This window comes from Hyla sarda, chromosome 1 (assembly GCF_029499605.1).
Source record: "Hyla sarda isolate aHylSar1 chromosome 1, aHylSar1.hap1, whole genome shotgun sequence".
Classification (NCBI taxonomy): domain Eukaryota; kingdom Metazoa; phylum Chordata; class Amphibia; order Anura; family Hylidae; genus Hyla; species Hyla sarda.
The window spans coordinates 306,385,166-306,404,897 of NC_079189.1; the positions used below are offsets into that span (position 1 = coordinate 306,385,166).

General features: G+C 43.6%; 1 protein-coding gene across 2 annotated transcripts in view; it reads left to right on the forward strand.

Annotated features, from left to right (window-relative positions):
• MAU2 (MAU2 sister chromatid cohesion factor) overlaps window positions 1–15,427 on the forward strand; it is a 60,733-nt gene extending 45,306 nt beyond the window's left edge. For both annotated transcript variants that reach the window (XM_056518210.1, XM_056518211.1), the window contains exons 16-19: window positions 5,610–5,721; window positions 7,869–7,959; window positions 13,130–13,257; window positions 13,769–15,427. In XM_056518210.1, coding sequence (XP_056374185.1) covers window positions 5,610–5,721; window positions 7,869–7,959; window positions 13,130–13,257; window positions 13,769–13,843 — 406 coding nt within the window. In that variant the 3' untranslated portion in view covers window positions 13,844–15,427. The remainder of the gene's footprint in view (window positions 1–5,609; window positions 5,722–7,868; window positions 7,960–13,129; window positions 13,258–13,768) is intronic.
• The last annotated feature ends 4,305 nt before the right edge of the window (window positions 15,428–19,732 follow it).

Below are 19,732 nucleotides of genomic sequence, written 5' to 3' on the forward strand. Positions count from 1 at the left end.
CTCTGGGATGCTTTTACTTATCATTCTGATTCTGAGATTGTTTTTTCGTGACATATTCTACTTTAACATGGTGGTAAATTTTTGTGGTAACTTGCATCCTTTCTTGGTGAAAAATCCCAAAATTTGATGAAAAAATTTAAAATTTAGCTTTTTTGTAACTTTGAAGCTCTCTGCTTGTAAGGAAAATGGATATTCCAAATAAAAAAAAATGTATTCACATTTCCTATATGTCTACTTTATGTTTGCATCATAAAATTGACAAGTTTTTACTTTTGGAAGACACCAGAGGACTTCAATGTTCAGCAGCAATTTTCCAATTTTTCACAATTTTCAAACTCACTATTTTTCAGGGACCAGTTCAGGTTTGAAGTGGATTTGAAGGGTCTTCATATTAGAAATACCCCATAAATGACCCCATTATAAAAACTACACCCCCCAAAGTATTCAAAATGACATTAAGCGTGTTAACCCTTTAGGTGTTTCACAGGAATAGCAGCAAAGTGAAGGAGAAAATTCACAATCTTCATTTTTTACACTTGCATGTTCTTGTAGACCCAATTTTTGAATTTTTACAAGGGTTAAAAGGAGAAAATGTATACTTATATTTGTAGCCCAATTTCTCTCGAGTAAGCACATACCTCATATGTCTATGTAAATTGTTCGGCGGGCGCAGTAGAGGGCTCAGAAGGGAAGGAGCGACAAGGGGATTTTGGAGAGTATGTTTTTCTGAAATGGTTTTTGGGGGGCATGTTGCATTTAGGAAGCCCCTATGGTGCCAGAACAGCAAAAAAAACACACATGGCATACCATTTTGGAAACTAGACCCCTTGAGGAAAGTAACAAGGAATAAAGTGAGCCTTAATACCCCACAGGGGTTTCACAACTTTTGCATATACTCTTCTGAGTATGGAGGTACCCCATAAGTTGACCTGAAGTGCACTACGGGCGAACTACAATGCTCAGAAGAGAAGGAGTCATATTTGGCTTTTTGAGAGCAAATTTTGCTCGGGGGGCATGTCACATTTAGGAAGCCCCTATGGTGCCAGGACAGCAAAAAAAAAAAAAACACATGGCATACTATTTCGGAAACTACATCCCTCAAGGAACATAACAAGGGGTACAGTGAGTCTTCACACCCCAAAGGTGTTTGATAAATATTCATGAAGTGGGATGTGAAAATGAAAAATTTGTTTTTTTTACACTAAAATGCTGGGGTTACACCAAATTTTTCATTTTCACAAGTGATAAAAGGAGAAAATGTCACCGTAAGTTTGTAAATACATTTCTTTGGAGTAAGGACATACCTCAAGTCTGGGCGTAAACAGCTTGCACACTGGTCTGAGAGGAGCAGGTCGCATTCAGGGGCCTTGAGCTTCTGCATTGCGGCCTATGGAGCCAGAACAGTGGGACCCCCCCTCAAGGGGCATTACATGGGGTAAATAACTGGGGTACACTAAATAACTAAAATGGGGTACAGTGGGACATAAAAGGATAAAACAGGTTATGTTCCCAGAATGATGACCCAGAACATAGCCAAGACTAAAAAATATGCCCACCCCAAACCCTTTGCTCTGAATCATCATTCTGGGAATGTGACGTGTGTGGCCGTCCCTAACCTGTTGCCTCAAATGCGCACCCCGCTCAGGTGGAGAGAGAGCGCTGCGCATTTGAGGCAACAAAAGTCAGTAACCCATGACCCAGAGAAAAAAATACCCCCAGAGGTCTCATCATTTTTTTTTTTTTTTTTTTTTTTTAGGTGAGTTTTTTTTTTGGGCAATTTAGTGGTTTTATGGTGTTTAAAATTTGGAATGTACTCTGGACATGGTACATTGGGGTCAAATTATGGAAAATTTAAATGAAAAGGGAAAATTTAGTACTGCATGGAAGTGTGATACTCCCTGAAGCAGTTTTTAATGCAGAGGCCCGGATGATCGGGCAAGTGTCACATTGAGTGTTGGTAACGTTCTGAATCCCCCTCCTGTTACACACACTGCATTTTTTCTGGGATTGTCCCTTCTTTCCAGTGTGGGGGACTTCACCTGGAAAGTGTTGGCCTGGGACGATCCTGGCACCTATAACTGCAGTTCCTTGGGAAGTCCGGCCTGCTCTTTCCCGGTCGCCAAAGATCGGGACCTTTAGGACTTCTTCTTGGAACTGGAGGAATGTCCCTGTGTTGCCAGTGTACTGGGACAGTACAAAAGCGTTGTACATGGCAACCTGTACCAAGTAGACCGCAACTTTTTTGTACCATACCCGTGTTTTCAGCATGGCCATGTATGGCTTGAGGACTTGATCAGAAAGATCAACTCCCCCCATATACCGATTGTAGTCCAGAATACAATCGGGCTTGAAGACAAGTGTTGTGGTACCTCCACAGGGACAGGTGAGCTGCCGTTACCATGAATAGTGGTCAGCATAAGGACATCCCTCTTATCCTTATACCTGACCAACAACAGGTTTTCATGGGTAAGGGCACGGGACTCACCTTTGGGCATAGGTGTCTGCAGAAAATTTAGAGGGAGGCCTCTCTGGTTTTTCCGCACGGTCCCACAAGCGGACGTGGAGCAGGCGGCAAGGGATGTGAAGAGAGGGATGCTGGTATAAAAGTTGTCCACATACACGCGGTAACCCTTATCCAGCAAAGGGTGCACAAGCTCACAAACTATTTTCCCGCTTACACCCAGAGTGGGGGAACAATCTGGGGGTTCAATATGGGAATCTCGTCCCTCATACACTCTAAACTTGAGAGTGTACCCGGAGGTACTCTCACAAAGTTTATAGAGCTTCACGCCATACCGCGCCCGCTTCGAGGGTATATACTGGCGGAAGATGAGTCTCCCCTTAAAACTGATGAGACTCATCAACCGAGAGCTCCCTGAGGGGTACGTAGGCCTCCAAAAATTTGGCCCCAAAGTGATCATGGGCGGGGTCACCTCCGGGCGGACATGCCACATTATCTCAATAATGCAGGCATTTCCGAATGGCCTAGAACCGCCTCCGTGCCATGACCATACTGTAAAGCGGGGTCTGGTAGAGGATGTCCCCGCTCCAGTACTGTCTGACACTTGGTTTTTTGACCAGGCCCATATGCAGCAAGAGGCCCCAAAATGTCCTCATCTCTGCTGCATCAATGGCGTACCATTCATTGGGCCTGGCCAAAACAGAATCAGGGTGGTGGGCGATGAACTGCCTGGCGTACAGATTCGTCTGCTCCACCATTAGATTGACAAAACTGTCACTGAAAAAATAACTGTCCTTCCAGTACTTATTAGCTGCTGAATGCTACAGAGGAAATTCCTTTCTTTTTGGAACACTGATGACATCACGAACACAGTGCTCTCTGCTGACATCTGTCCATTTTAGCAACCATGCATAGCAGATGTATGCTAAGGGCAGCATGGTGGCTCAGTGGTTCGCACTGCTGCCTTGCAGTGCTGGGGACTTGGATTCAAAGCCCACGAAGGACAACAATAAATAAAGCGTTATTATTATAATTACGTCAGCAGAGAGAACTGTGGTCGTGAGGTCATCAGAGAGCATTCCAAAAAGAAAAGAATTTCCTCTGTAGTACTCAGCAGCTAATAAGTACAGGAAGGATTAAGATTTTTTAATAGTTAAACATATTTGTAATTTACTTCTATCTGCCACCAGTTGACTTAAAAGAAAAAGGTTTTCACCGGAGTACCCCTATAAGGGGTGTAGTTTCCAAAATGTGGTCACATGTGAGTGTTTCTATTTTTGCGTTTGTCAGAATCGCTGTAATGATCAGCCACCCCTGTGCAAATCACCTCAAATGTACGTGGCGCTGGAGTAGACCCCAACTTTACCTTTTCATAAGGGATCAAAGGAGAAAAAGCCCCACAAAATTTAAATTTGTTAGGCAATTTCTCCAGAGTGCGGAAATGCTCCATATGTGGCCCTAAACTGTTGCCTTGAAATACAACAGTGCTCCAAAGTGAGAGCACCATGCGCATTTGAGGCCTAAATGAGGGATTTGCATAGTGATGGACATAGGGGTTTCTATGCCAGGGAGTCCCAAACAGGGTGCCTCCAGCTGTTGCAAAACTCCCAGCATGCCTGGACAGTCAATGGCTGTCTGGAAGTACTGGGAGTTGTAGTTTTCCAACAGCTGGAGGCTCCGTTTTTGAAACCATGCCGTACCTGATGGTTTTTCTTTTTTTTTTTTTTTGGGGTGGGGGAGGCTGTGTAGGGGTATATTTAGTGTTTTATTTTGTATTTGTGTAGTGTTTTTAGGGTACATTCACACAGGAGAGGGTTCACAGGGAGTTTCCCGCTGGGAGTTTGAGCTGCAATAGAAAATTTGCTGCATCCCAAACTTACAGCTAGAAACTCGCTGTAAACCACCTGAAACACAATGTTTCCCAACCAGTGTGCCTCCAGTTGTTGCTAAACTACAACTCCCAGCATGCCTAGACAGCCGAAGGGCATGCTGGGAGTTGTAGTTTTGCAACAACTGGAGAAGAACAGTTTGGAGACCGCTAAGTAGTGGTGTCCAAACTGTAGCCCTCCAGATGTTGCAAAACTTCTACTCCATGAATGCCTAGACTGCCCAGGTATCCTGGGAGTTGTAGTTCGGCAACATCTGAAGCGCCCGATGTTACAGAACTACAGCTCCCAACATGCCTGGACTGTCTGGGCATGCTGAGTTGTAGTTTTGCAACATCTGGAAGAGCACAGATTGGAGACCACTGGAGAACTTCGGCTGTCTGGGCATGCTGGGAGTTGTAGTTTTGAAACTCCTAGAAACCGCAGTGAAGATCACTTTAGAGCGACCTTCACTGCCGCCTCCACGTGTGCCTGCCGCCGGTCCCCAGTGCCGCGTTGCACCCCCAGCAGCTCTTAGGATCGTCTTCACCCGCTCTGCCAGACTTATAGGGGTCTGCACAGCGGGGGATCTGAATTTAAACCCCCCAGTCTGTGATCGCTGACCAGTACCATCCACAGATGGTCCTGGGGGGGGTTGCCGAAGTTGTCCTCAGCTGGTAACAGCAAGACTTCCGCTAGTTAACCTGTGCGATCGCCGGGTTAACTGAATGACTTATATAAACGTCATGGTGTGCAAACTACCTGCACATCATACCGGAATGTCTGTATAAATTATTGGCTATTTCTCCATCCATCTACCCCCCCATCCATCTACCCCCCGGGCGCTTTAAATCAATGAACTGCAGCGGCTTTTGCGGGGCCAGAGACTGCCGCCGCCATCGCTTCTCTCCCCCTGCCTGTCCTGGGGTCCTCATGGGGCATTATCGACAAGGTAATTGCCGATACCGATAACGTCTAAAATCGTGGATATCTGCTGATAATATCGTCCAAACAGATAATCGGTCGATCCCTAGTTAACAAAGTAAAGAATAAGCTAAAGGGGAAACAACTTATGTCCCATGTTATTTACTGTGTGTGGTATGTAAACGTCATAGTCAGTTGTGTAACTTGTCAGTCTTGTCTTACCTGTCATGGGTAACAGACTGCTGGATAAAGGGAAGTGGTGAATTTAGATGAAAAAACTTAGTAATACACTTTAAACCTTATCTTTTGGTAACTTGTGTTGACTAGATGTTGACCTAAAAGGTTTTTCTACATTACAGGCGATTTCTGCGTGAAACTTTAAAGATGTCAAATGCCGAGGATCTAAACCGACTCACGGCGTGCTCTTTAGTGCTTCTTGGCCACATCTTCTATGTACTAGGAAATCACAGGGTAAGATGAGGAGGCAGGATGTTTCTTACAAATGTGAAGATGCAATATGGTAACTTGCCTATTATCAATTTTATCTTTGATACTTGGCAGTCCCTGTATACTCCAAGGCCTCTTGAGTCTCAAACGTTTAAAATACCTTTTTAAATTATCCTTTACGCTAAATATAATTTTGCATATGGGTCAAATAAGGGGTAAGGACATATAAAACATAACGTTTAATCGTGCTAATTAAAACAACAGAATCCCCACTGACAAACAAACAACAAGGAGATAGATCAAAGAGGCCCAGAGGCCACAACTAGCGATGATAGTTGGAGTCAAACAGTTCAGTGGCCTGAGTAGAGATAACAAGTGGGGGGACCGGGAAAAGGTGGAGACCAGGTGGGGTGGGACTCGGACCCTAGTGTACCCTGCCAGGGGAGATGTTGTGCCCACTAGCCCTGCTCGCTCAGGGAGCTGTCGGGGCACTCGTCCTTGAAAGGACGACCCCTGCCCCGGTCTATCCCTTGGTCAGCCCCTAAACTAGAACAGATGTAAAGCCCGCCCAACGCGTTTCCCCCAAGTTAATGGGTTCATCAGGGGCTCCAGGGCAAACAAAAAAGTTAATACTGCGTTACCGAATGTAAACAATAATACATAAGGTGCGATGCAAAAAGTGCAAGCAAAAAATCAATTAATAGGCCAGCAACGTGCAACAATAATAATGATAAAGTGCACTAATTAGAACCAACACGCGAACATAGTCCACAAAAATAAACAAACACAATTCCCTTAGAGCAAAACCAAAGGAGAAGGTGAAGTAGGTGTGCTGGTTACCCAGAGCAGAGCCCTGCTACTGGGTTTGACTCACGTGACCACAATGGCGGTCGGCGAGATGTCGGGAACTGCAGTGGCAGAGTGCGCGGTTATGGCGTCTGTATCCCGTCGGTCACATCAGTGAACCTGGGATCCTTAAATAGCACTTACCAAACAGGCTGCTTCCACGCTCGAATGTGCGCGCGCCACTTCCGGGCGCCGGCGCCCGGAAGTGGCGCGCGCACATTCGAGCGTGGAAGCAGCCTGTTTGGTAAGTGCTATTTAAGGATCCCAGGTTCACTGATGTGACCGACGGGATACAGACGCCATAACCGCGCACTCTGCCACTGCAGTTCCCGACATCTCGCCGACCGCCATTGTGGTCACGTGAGTCAAACCCAGTAGCAGGGCTCTGCTCTGGGTAACCAGCACACCTACTTCACCTTCTCCTTTGGTTTTGCTCTAAGGGAATTGTGTTTGTTTATTTTTGTGGACTATGTTCGCGTGTTGGTTCTAATTAGTGCACTTTATCATTATTATTGTTGCACGTTGCTGGCCTATTAATTGATTTTTTGCTTGCACTTTTTGCATCGCACCTTATGTATTATTGTTTACATTCGGTAACGCAGTATTAACTTTTTTGTTTGCCCTGGAGCCCCTGATGAACCCATTAACTTGGGGGAAACGCGTTGGGTGGGCTTTACATCTGTTCTAGTTTAGGGGCTGACCAAGGGATAGACCGGGGCAGGGGTCGTCCTTTCAAGGACGAGTGCCCCGACAGCTCCCTGATCGAGCAGGGCTAGTGGGCACAACATCTCCCCTGGCAGGGTACACTAGGGTCCGAGTCCCACCCCACCTGGTCTCCACCTTTTCCCGGTCCCCCCACTTGTTATCTCTACTCAGGCCACTGAACTGTTTGACTCCAACTATCATCGCTAGTTGTGGCCTCTGGGCCTCTTTGATCTATCTCCTTGTTGTTTGTCAGTGGGGATTCTGTTGTTTTAATTAGCACGATTAAACGTTATGTTTTATATGTCCTTACCCCTTCTGTGAACCGATATTGTTAGCAGGGTATTGATTTTGCCTCATCTGTGAAGTATGGGTCAAATAAGTATCAATATTGTTTAATTTGGCACTACTTTCATGTGATTGTAAAGCGGTCCTGGTTGAGAGAACAGTTAGTTTACCAACTAGTATCAACTAACCTATGAAACTATCTAGTTTTTTCTTTTAGTGATTCTATATAATGTACTGTATTCAAAAGATTTTATTGCCTTGTGTTTGCAGTTGGATTACTAGAGCTATCTACAGGCTATCCTGTGCTATAAACTATGTTTTAAATGTATCTTCAGGAGAGCAACAATATGGTTGTCCCAGCTATGCAGCTGGCTAGCAAGATCCCAGATATGTCTGTACAGCTTTGGTCATCAGCTCTGCTTAGAGGTAAAGTTATCACTTAATTTTTCTTCTATTTATACTTTTAGATTTGTTCTATGTTTTGATAATTTCAAAGTTTTCGTTTTTTACATGTCCCTGTGCTGTTGGGGTAGGAAACCTTTAACTCCTTAAATCGGTACTCCGGTGTAAATTTATTAATTTTTTTTTTTTTTTTTTTTTTTTTTTTATTTTTTTTTTTAAATGAACTGGTGCTAGAAAGTTAAACAGATTTGTAAATTACTTCTATTAAAAAATCAATCCTTTTAGTACTTTTTAGCAGCTGTATGCTACAGAGGAAATTCTCCACATTGTCCACAGTGCTCTCTGCTGATAACTCTATCCATGTCAGGAACTGTCCAGAGTAGCATAGGTTTGCTATGGGGATTTTCTGCTGCTCTGGACAGTTCCTGATCAGGTGTCTGCAGAGAGCACTGTGAACAACACAAAAAAATAAAAAAAACAAAGATTTTCCTCAGTAGCAAACAGCTGCTAAAAAGTACTGAAAGGATTAAGATTTTTTTAATGGAAGTAATTTACAAATCTGTTTAAAGGGGTACTCTGCACCCCTAGACATCTTATCCCCTATCCAAAGGATAGGGGATAAGATGTCAGATCGCCGGGGTCCCGCTGCTTGGGACCCCCGAGATCTCGGCTGCAGAACCCACCTGTACGGCATCCTCCTCACATCGGCATTGCTTGTGGCTTCGGATCCTAACTACAATGGCGGAAGAGCGTGACATCACGACTCCGCCCCGTGTGACGTCACGCCCTGCTCCGTGTGACGTCATGCCCCGCCCCCTCAATGCAAGTCTATGGGAAATGGCGTGACGGACCTCCCATAGACTTGCATTGAGGGGGCGGGGCGTGAGGGGAGCGGGCGGGGCGATCTGACATCTTATCCCCTATCCTTTGGATAGGGGTTAAGATGTCTAGGGGTGCGGAGTACCCCTTTAACTTTCTGGCACCAGTTCATTTAAAAAAAAAAAAAAAGTTTTCCACCGGAGTACCCCTTTAAGGATGCAGGGCGTACCTGTACACCCTGCGCCTGCTGCCCTTCTATGATGCAGGCTCAGGAGCTGACCCCGAGTCATAGCGGTGTGAACACATGTCTAATGCCAGACATAACCATCACGATGTCCCGATAAGCTGAGAGGACGGCGGGAGGGCCCTTACCTGCCTCCACGTCATCCGTTCAATGCCACCAAGCTTGAGCAGCAGAGCACCAATAACGCTGATCAATGCTAGCATTGAACAGTGTATGCAATCCAAGAATTGCATGTGATAGTTCCCTATGGGGACTTAAAAATCGTGTTAAAAAATAATTAAATAAATAAGTTAATAAATGGGAACTCACCTTCCCTAATAATAAAAGTTTGAATCACCATCTTTTTCCCATTTACATTTTTTCCCCCCATTAAAATTTTTAGTTTTTTTTTTAATGTAAACTAAAATAAATATGTGGTATCGCCGTGTGCGTAAATGTCCGAACTATAAAAATATAACGTTAATTAACACCTTGACTACAAAGGACATAAATGTACGTTCTGGTACTTGACGCACTAGGACGTACATTTACATCCTGTAAATGACCGCGAGCGCTCATGTCATGCGCTGCAGGTCCCGGCTGCTATAACCAGCCAGGGACCCCCGTCAATAATGGCGGACATCAGTGATCACGCTGATGTGCGCCATGAACTCCTCAGATGCCGTAATCAATACAGATCACTGCTGCGGAAGTGTGGTTGGTAAAATGGATGATCGGATATCCAGCGGTGCTGCGACCCCTGCAATCTCCTGAACGGGGCACGGCAGTCTGCTGGAAGTGGCCTTTCCGACCCCCGCAGGAAGCGACGGCCGACACGCCCCCTCCACGTATTTCTATGGGATACATGGAGGGGCGTGTCAGCCACCACTCTGTGCAGAGGTCGGCACGCCTCCTTCCAGCAGACTGCCGGGCCCCTGTTCTGGAGATCGCCCCCCGATCTATAACTTATCCCCTATCCTTTGGATACGGGATAAGTTATCTTTCATTACACTACTCATTTAAACTTCAAATATCAACAGAATTGTCTGAGCTATGAAATGTTCACATTCCTGATCCCGCACAGTGGCATGAACACAGAAAACCATACGCTATATTGTTGCTGTATATTTTATGCTTAAATGTGTAATTAGAAAGGACAAATAGTCCCACGAAAATAAAGCCCTCACGTGGCTCTGTGGAATGGTATGGCTTTTAGAAGACAAGGCAGTAAAGACTTTAATTTGAAAATGAAGATTGGCATGGTCATTAAGGGGTTTAAAAGGTCTCTGTGGGGTAACTAACACTGTGGGGTAACTCTATCAATACAGTGCACTTCATATGAAATGGCTAAAGATGCTCCAAATCAAATAATACTATAATACTCTTAAAGGGCTACTTCGGGAAATAACGTTTCTTTAAAATTCTGCTCAGCTGGCGGCTGGTATCCTGCTGCCGTCCTCCGGTGCAGACTTCTTTCGTGTTCTTTCGGTCAACTTGTCAGACTGCATCTAGGCGAAAAGCTTTCCACAGTGATGTCCCACCTCAGTGATTGGCTGAGCAGCAGTGTGAGGTATTAAGCCCCAGAACCATTATGACCAGGGTGGGCTTTGCATGAAGTTCCTGTAATACTGAGTGTCTGTCAAGCAGAAAAGGCTGCTAGGAGGCTGGAGGCAGCATGACACACACTGCAGCTCAGTCTCTGGGCTACTTTCTTGGCAGTGAGCAGCGGCCATTGGCATCTGAGGAAGCTTGCTTAACGCACCAGGACGTACATTTACGTCCTATACATAACGGTGAGCATCGGAGTGATGCTCGGGTCATGCACGGTAGGTCCCGGCTGCTGATAGCAGCCTGGGACCCACCGGTAATGGCCGACATCCGCGATCACGCAGATGTCCACCATTAACCCCTCAGATGCCGTGATCAATACAGACCACGACATCTGTAATGCTGCGGTCACTAAAATAGATGATCGGATTACCCGCAGCACTGCCGCGGCGATCCGATCATCCAGAACGGCAGACGGAGGTCCCCTCACCTGCCTCCGCTGCCTTCCACGGGTCTTCTGCTCGGGTCTGAGATCGAGCAGACCAGAGCAGAAGATGACAGATAACACTGATAAATGCTATGCCCTATGCATAGGTCTAAAGGGGAGAAAAGGGAGAGCGCTTCTTGGTGTGTTTAAAAGAGAAAATCAGTATAAAAGTGAAATAAGACAGCTGATGTGGTTGTGTAACGTCATACACAACAATGGTAAGCACATCAAGAGATAGTGTATCTACAACCCTCTGGCTAGGCAAGGTATTCAATCGGTCTGGCTTCAAGGAGAACGCCGGCTCCACGTGGCGCAGGATACAAAAGGAATGGAGATCAGATAAAATAGAGGTAAATTATTTCCCAAGATGCAACACGTTTCGCTCTGGGAAAGCAGCTTCATCATGCCCTATGCATAGCACTGAACAGTATTAGCAATCGAATGATTGCTATAAATAGTCCCCTATGGAGACTATTAAAGTGTAAAAATAAAAGTAAACAAAAATTAGAAAAATCCCCTCTCCCAATAAAAATGTAAAATGTCCCATTTTCACCATTTCACCCCCAAAAAGTGTAAAAATAAATAAAAATAAAAAATACATTTTATAAGCGCGTAAATAAGTGCGTAAATATCCGAACTATTAAAATATAATGTTAATGATACCGTGCAGTGAATGGCGTGAACATTAAAAAAAATTCCAAAATTGCTGCTCTTTTAGAACCTTTTATTCCCCCCAAAAATTGATAAATGTATTAAGTTTTATATATGCAAATATGGTATCAATAAAGTAAAGATCATGGCACAAAAAATTAGCCCTCATACTGCCACTTATACGGAAAAATTTAAGTTATAGGTCTTCAAAATAGAGGGATTTTAAACGTACTATTGGTTAAAATTTGCGACTTTTATTTTTTATTTTTTTTGCACAACAGTAATAGAAAAGTATGTAATCATGGGTATCATTTTATTTGTATTGACCCAAAGAACAAAGAACACATGTCATTTTTACCATAAATTGTATGACTTGAAAACGAAACCTTCCAAAATTTGCAAAATTTCGTTTTTTTATTTTTATTTCTCCACACAAATAGTATTTTTTTTGTTGCGCCGTACATTTTATGGTAAAGTGAGTGGCATTACAAAGGACAACTGGTCGCACAAAAAACAAGCCCTCATACTAGTCTGTTGAAGAAAATATAAGAGTTATGATTTTTTTGAAGGCGAGGAGGAAAAAATGAAAACTTAAAAATAAAATTGTGGTTAAATAATCAAACTGGTTGCTTTGGACTGCTACTCCACTTTTGCTGTTCACAGGTCTTGATAAATCTCCCCCGATTGTCTCTCAGGAGGCCATGACTCTCCACTAAGCCCATGACACTTTCTGGTGAATGGCACAAAAGTGTAAGGGTGCGTCCCCACAGGGCGTATACGCAGCGTATTTGACGCTGCGCAAATTTTACGGCAGCAGCGGGAAATACGCTGCGTATCCCTTGCTCACTATACACACAGGGCTTTCCGGCAGCAGCCTTGTGTGTGTAGTGAGTTTTGGAGGTGGAGCCGTGTGCCGTCGTGTCTGTGACTCGCGGCCCCGCCTCCAAAACTCCCTGCACACACAGGGCTGTTGGCGGAAAGCCCTGTGTGTATAGTGAGCGAGGGATACGCAGCCTATTTCCCGCTGCTGCCATAAATTTTGCGCAGCGTCAAATACACTGCGTATACGCCCTGTGGGAAAGCACCCTAACAGTTACAAAAATGTGCACCTTTTTAACAAATAAAACTGGCATACCTGAGTGATCATTTCTCTAATTACACAGCTTTTGAATAAAGTTTAGAAAGGAATTTATTTTTATGGCTAGTTTACACTGTGGACATTCTGCTAGGGAATCCTAATTGCAGCAGGGATCCATTGTTTTCAGTGGGGTTCTGTTGCTCTGTGCACACTGGGGAATTTACGCATAACAACCAATCACAGCTCAGGGTTCGTTAAGGTATGAAAACTGAGCTGTGATTTGTGGGCAAAACAAAACCGTTTTGGTTTCAGGCAGATTGATCATTCTGGGCCATTGTGTTGCTTTAGATGAAATTGGTGTTACATGTTTGTTTTATATTGTATGCAGACCTGAATAAAGCATGTGGAAATACAATTGATGCCCATGAGGCTGCACAGATGCACCAAAACTTCTCCCAGCAGCTGCTACAGGACCACATAGAAGCCTGCAGTCTTCCTGAACACAATCTCACAACGGTTAGTGTTAATAAGCAGCAGCTCAAATATGTTGGATCTAGTTTCATCAATGATACAGGCCCCTCCTCTCAGCTCTGACGAATCTAGCTTCCAGTCACCCAGGTCCACTTGGCCAATCACTAGCTGCAGCAGAAACTTGTGGGAGACAGTAATTGGTGGAGTGCATATTTCCTTGTGTTGAGACAGGATTGTTAAGCAGTAAGCAGTGGAGACCTGGTAAGCGTTGGAATGACTGGCAGGAGGATTATGTGGGTAATAATGTGATGCATATGATTTATTATTGATTATTCAGAAAACGTTTGAACTAGACTGTTTTCTTCAAAGCTTAAAGGGGTACTCGATCGAAATTGTTATCCCTATGAGGCATCACAGTGATCCTCCTAGTGCACCTAACAGGCACTGGAAGTAGCGTAGACTACAACGGAGTTCAGAACTGTCACTGAGGCCTGTGAGGAGCTTCACACTCTCTTCTCTTCCTTTCTTGACCTAACAGTTGTTGTTTTCCTTGTAGTGGACAGATGGGTCGCCACCTGTACAATTTCAGGCTCAGAATGGACCTACTACCAGCCTAGCTAGCCTCTTATGAAGACAAAGACCTTCCATGGATAGACCCAGCACTCACTGTAGAGGATTCCTCTCTGCATACAAAACTGTGGAGGGTCTACAACTGCGAAAAAATGCACAATGCAGTTGATGCCAACTGTAGAGATGAAGGGATGTTGTGTTCTGGACATGCTAACAGGATGGAAAGGAATTTTTGTCCTCAGTTCAGTGACTCTGGAAACTGGAGACCGATCTATCAACATGCTGCAAAATTTTGACACTCCCTTGTCTGCAAGTAATATTTGCTCCCTCCCCAAGTATATGATGTGGAAAAGGTCAAGCTTTCTCTACAGCACGATAAGGGGTTAAATTACCTTGGAACAATATTTTTGTGCTATATTTAATATCTGCCTTTAGCTTTGTTTTCCTCTACTGAATAGATTTAACAGAGAAGGGCATTTTTTAAATTTTATATCCATAAATATATATATATATATATATATATAAATAATACTTAAGTTTATCAATGTTTTAAAACTTTTCTGTGCACAAAAATACGGTTTTGTTGGGGCACGGGAGGTTTCTGCTTTCCCTATTTCATTCCCCCTTTTTGATAAATTATATTTTCACGGGAATGGTTTTGATATTTGATATAGTTTTGTAGGCAAACATTACCCAGAGCCCCTCGCTACAGCCAAGAGGGGGCCAGATGATTAGCAATCAAGTCATGTGACTTCAGTAGCATAAACTGAGGCCTGTCATCTTTTAATAATCTTGAAATATTTTTATGCCTTTTATTTATCATGCTACTACTCGTAAGTATTCATACCCATGCAATCTTCCCAGCCCCCATACACTATTACCAATAGAAATTTAGTTTAGTTTTTATGGTTCCAAAGCTCACATCCTCCAACACAGTGTCTCCTGCTCATGAAATTCAGTTATGTTGTGTCACCCTCCTTATGATGGGCACTTTTCTCAGTTCTGTATTAAGCAGTGACTTGTTCATAACAATGGCAGTCTTTTATATGTTATTATCATAGATATTCAGGTTTACCTTTTTACAATAGTACCTCCAATTTTTGTTCAGGTATCTTCTAGGTGGCATCCATGATGGCAGCAGTAGCCTCTTGGATACCTTTTTATGAAGGACATGTCTCTGTAGACCGGTTTACAGTTTATCCTGCTCGTTGCATATTTGTATGCCTTTTATTTATTAGACATATGAGGTGTCATGTCTAACATTCCACAGTGTAAATCTACAGTTATGTTGTGTAACTGGCACTAATTCATCTTTACATGTCTTGTACAGACTTTTATTTACAGCTTTTTTATTTTTTTCCAATCAAATTTAGCGCTGCTTCCATAACTATTCAACTTGCTACATGACATGCGAATGTCTTCATGCATAGATTAACAGCTTGAGGTAAAAGGAGTAAGAAAAATACATCATATTTTCCAAAAAACAGCACCGCCTATCAGGGGGTGTGTGGTATTATAGCTTTGCTCAGTTCACTTCAATGAAACTAGGCTGCAATAGGACACAACCTGAGGACAGGCGTGGTGCTGTATTTTTTTTAAAGAAATCGGCTGTCTTTCTGATAGAAAACCCCTTTTAAAGAAGCACTCCAGGAAAAAAAAAAAAAAAATATATATATATATATATATATATATATATATATATTATATTATATTATATTATAATAGTGCATTTTTTTTAAAGAGAGATTCCCATGAGCAGAGTGACTGAACCCATAATCACGATATGTTTTATGAATATTTTCAGGCTGTGCTTTTTTTTTTTTTTTTTCCCTTCCAAGAATTATGGCCCAGATTTTTCAAACTGTGAGATAAAATGAGTGGTTTTCCTACAGCAGCCATTCACAGCTTTCACTTTACCAGAACTTGTTAGCTGAGCTGTGATTGGTTGTTATGGGAAAATCCCTCAATTTTTTTTCTAACACAGTTTGATAAAACTGGGCCTATGCGTTATCATGATTTGCCCAATCATAGCAAAATAGTGGCCCTTTGCTTAATTTTTTTGAAAATCACAGAAAATTTCAGCTAAACCCCCCCATATAAACAAAGCGTCAGGGAGGTGTATCACTGAGATAGCAGCAGTATCCAGGTCTGGTGGTAGAGGAGTCTTTGAGCTGCTAGGAGTGATCTGGTAGGTAATGATGTAATCCGGTGGAAGTTAGTTGTTGCAGGACAGACCACTTTCTATGACTCATTAAACAGGGTCAGGCTGGTGATGACATTGACCCATTTATGCATAGATGCAACTGTGCTGGAAAGAAACAGATGGAGCTGTAGAACTGGTGATGAGAAGTATGGAAGTATGCACAATACAAGCCAAAAAAAAAACTGGTGTGCTTCTTTAACTCCACCTGGCCATTACTGCTACAGTGCCCTTTTACTGCGCCTTTGCGTGTGAGCTCAAAGAAAACACTCATGCAACAAAAGTAAAGCAAGGTGTTTGCAAAGTTACTGTGTTTTTGTAACTTCATAACAAGAAATATTTTAAGATACAATGGTGCAGGCATGTATAAACTATAGACATGTATTAGGTGCCTAGATAACGTTACCACTTTTATAGTAATAGTACCCATACATCCAAAAGCTGCCTGGAAAGCCCATTATAAGTGGTGTTGTCTTTTCTTGAAGAGTCCCACCTCTCTACCATGCGTCTTCAGTTGTCATTTCATGTGTTTGTGCTGGTGGATTTGAGACTGATCCTCAGAATTTGGAGACCAATGCTTTTTCACTGACTTTCATCACAGAATTAGTGTTTTCTACATCATACCAAGGAGAGCCACTGTAGACTATCTTCTTTTACCCTCTGGAATAAAATGTGAATGCAGTATTTAAAATTTAATTGTCTAGTGTAAATGTCCAGGATAGTGTTTCTGTATCGATAGTAAATATAATCTGATTATTAACTGCTAAGAACGTCATCAGTTGCATCTGTAGATGGTGGTTAAGCTATCGTAGTTACATGGTCTCCTAGACAGAGCAGGACAGCAGTATGACCTATGAGTGTCCGATGAGTGTGATGTACAAGTCAGTCCAAAATATAGTATGTCCGTGGATCAATGGTAACTTTTCTGGGGCTCTCTACCTAAAGTTGGCAGTTTGTTATAATGTAGTTTATAAAAGAGCTGCTTTTTTTCACTAATGTATGTAAATTAGGTTGTTCTCAGACACCTTTCTGGACTGTTTGCTCACAATTTTTTTTGTTTTCTATATGGGTGCTAGCTTTCTTGATGTATGGGTGTGTCAATATTGATACTGTTTTAAATGGGTGAGTATGTACTGCTTTCCAGTGAGGGTATTTAAGCTATGAAATATGAAATTACTGGGTCTGGGCTGCAAGTGAGATTTGTACATATATTGTCACCTGATATAGTAACCTAAAGATAAGTTGGGGATATATTAAAATAGGGTGGGCCACAACAGATACTGTATAGGTTTTAACATTAGCTGTCACATTTTATGCCTATGTACATAAAGTAGACTATTGTATATAAAACATTTTTCATAGGAAATGTATTTTTATAAATCATAACTTTTTTATTAAGTGCAAATTATTATGCTTCAGGTTTCTGTACAAAAGATCTTTAACTTGCTGAACTTTTGTTTTTGTGATGATTATTGTTAGAAATGGAGTTACATGTTCTGTCTTATTTATCTGTCTCCCGAGAATGGTGGTGAGAAGCTGTATTTATTTGAAGCTTAACTTTCACAATGGAAACAATAGGCAAACCTAAGGAAATGAGGCTCGTGGAGATCATGCAGTCATCTTATCTAGTACATTGTCTGTGTACATGGGAAGATGTGCGGCTGACAATTATTTTCAGGTTTGCACAATACCAGTGATCAGCCGAGTGTTTGCTTGCTTGTTTGTTAGTTGCTGGGCCTATTACATCTGCCTGTTCAGCCAATAATCACCCATGTAAAAAAAAACCTTAGTAAAGGTATTGATAAAGGGGCTCTTCCTGTCATTAGCAGAAAACAAGTAACTAATCTGTCTTTATTGCCACAAGGATTGAAGTGTATAAAACAGCATCTAAAAGACATCTTAAAAAATTGGGGGACACCTATACTGATGGGTATATGCTCTTGCCACTAGGAGGTGCTTACACTAGGAAAAAAGTGTGCTCCTTCCTGGCAGGATATACCCGCCCACTGGAAGTAAGTTAATCAGTTTTATCTAGTGTCAGTAGGAGGCAAGACACAGGTCTGGGAGCTCTCCCAGACCTGGTCTATTAGTTTATTATTTTCTAGTTAAGTAGGTCTATTTAGGTTCCTCTTCCTTAGTTATTTTTCTAGGTTCGGTGACAGGAGCATGGTGCTGCCTGATCTCCCACATGCGACAAATGGGCACGGAACAGAAGAGTATGGGCCCTTATCGCCAGCGCCTGGTGGTTGTACCTGGAGTCCGGGTCCCCCATTGCCCTTGTTTGGCAGCCTGGCATGATGCAGCGTGGCCTAATGCTGGCTGAAGCAATCAAGGGGTAAGTATGTGGCAACTGAGGTAACCCCCCTCCTTCCCAACGGACGAGCAATAGTAGCCCTGCTTCTGGAGCTGTTTTTGGGATCTGGACAGTGAGGGGCTAACCCTCGCTATTTTATTCCGGCAGCTTCTGCTGCATCCCCGGTCTAAAGCCGCTAGGGTGGGGTAGTTAAGAGGGAGCTACTCCAACGTTCTCCACCAGCTCTCTGCAAGTTTTTATTTTCTGGTGGTCACCAGGAGCTGCCAGCCCTTCACTTTCTGCGGCTCCACGCTCTAAGCCAGCGCCGGAGCCATCTACTTTCGAACTGGTCTGCTACAGACCCGCCGGCTCTTCCCTAGCTCCTAGCATGTGCTGGGATCCACCACCACACCTCTGCGCCCGAGTCTGCTCTGCGAACCCGATGGGTCAGTGGCGTCATGTTGCTCCACAGGCTGCCACATCCACTGCTAGTGCTCCGGATCCCCACGTCCAGTGTGAGGTCTCCGTGGAAGTGTCCCTGCGTGGGCAGCGATGGGACCTGATATTAATATGCCAGACAGTAGTCTTGCCTGTCACTCATCTCACAGCTGCTGAGGCTGGATTCTGGTGCCCTGCTGCTAGTGCAAGGTATCCAAAGGAGTGACCCTTTGTCTATGGGCCAATACTATTAAGCCAGACAGTGGTTTGTGTGGTTCCTCTGCCGCCTGTCATTCATCACACAGCTGATGTATCTTCGGCTGGAGTTTTAGTACCCTGCTGCTGTGCAAGGTGTATGAAGGAGTGACCCGGCTTGTCCTTTGGACCCTATAAGGGGGGATAGTGATATAATCCACCGCTCCTCAGCCGCCCCTGATCTCACAGGGTGGCGGGGATACTATCCATGGCTCTTAGGCCTCCCCTCCCACATGCAACAGAATGGCACAGCGATCGCCTATCTGGCTGTCGCCCCCCCTCCTTTTTTTAAATTTTTTTATACCAGTGCCTGGAAGTGTACTTGTTCAACCAGACTATTGTCTGCACGGATTCCGCCGCAGGCAGTCTCCCATCTCAGGCCTGCCACGGGCATGGTCAGGTTCCCAGACACAGCTAATTACCTAACCCCAAGGCCGTAGCCTGGGGTGCAATACACCTCTAAGTAGTACCCCCTAAAACATAACTTTTATTGTATATCCAAATAAAATAAAAATTTTTATATAAACCCAGTGAGATCAATGTTAAAAATGGGATGTCAGGTAGGTTAGTGTTTGTACGATCTGAGCATCATTGCTCCACTATAAGGGGTTCTGCAGTAGCCCAGTACGCCTACTCTGACATCAACTAAAAACGCTAGATTGCCGCCTCTACATGTTTCGCCGTCCCCACGGCGTTTTCAAGAGGCAAACTAGTGGCAACAACCAGACATCACTGCTGGTGTGAGGAATCTGGATGAGGGTCCC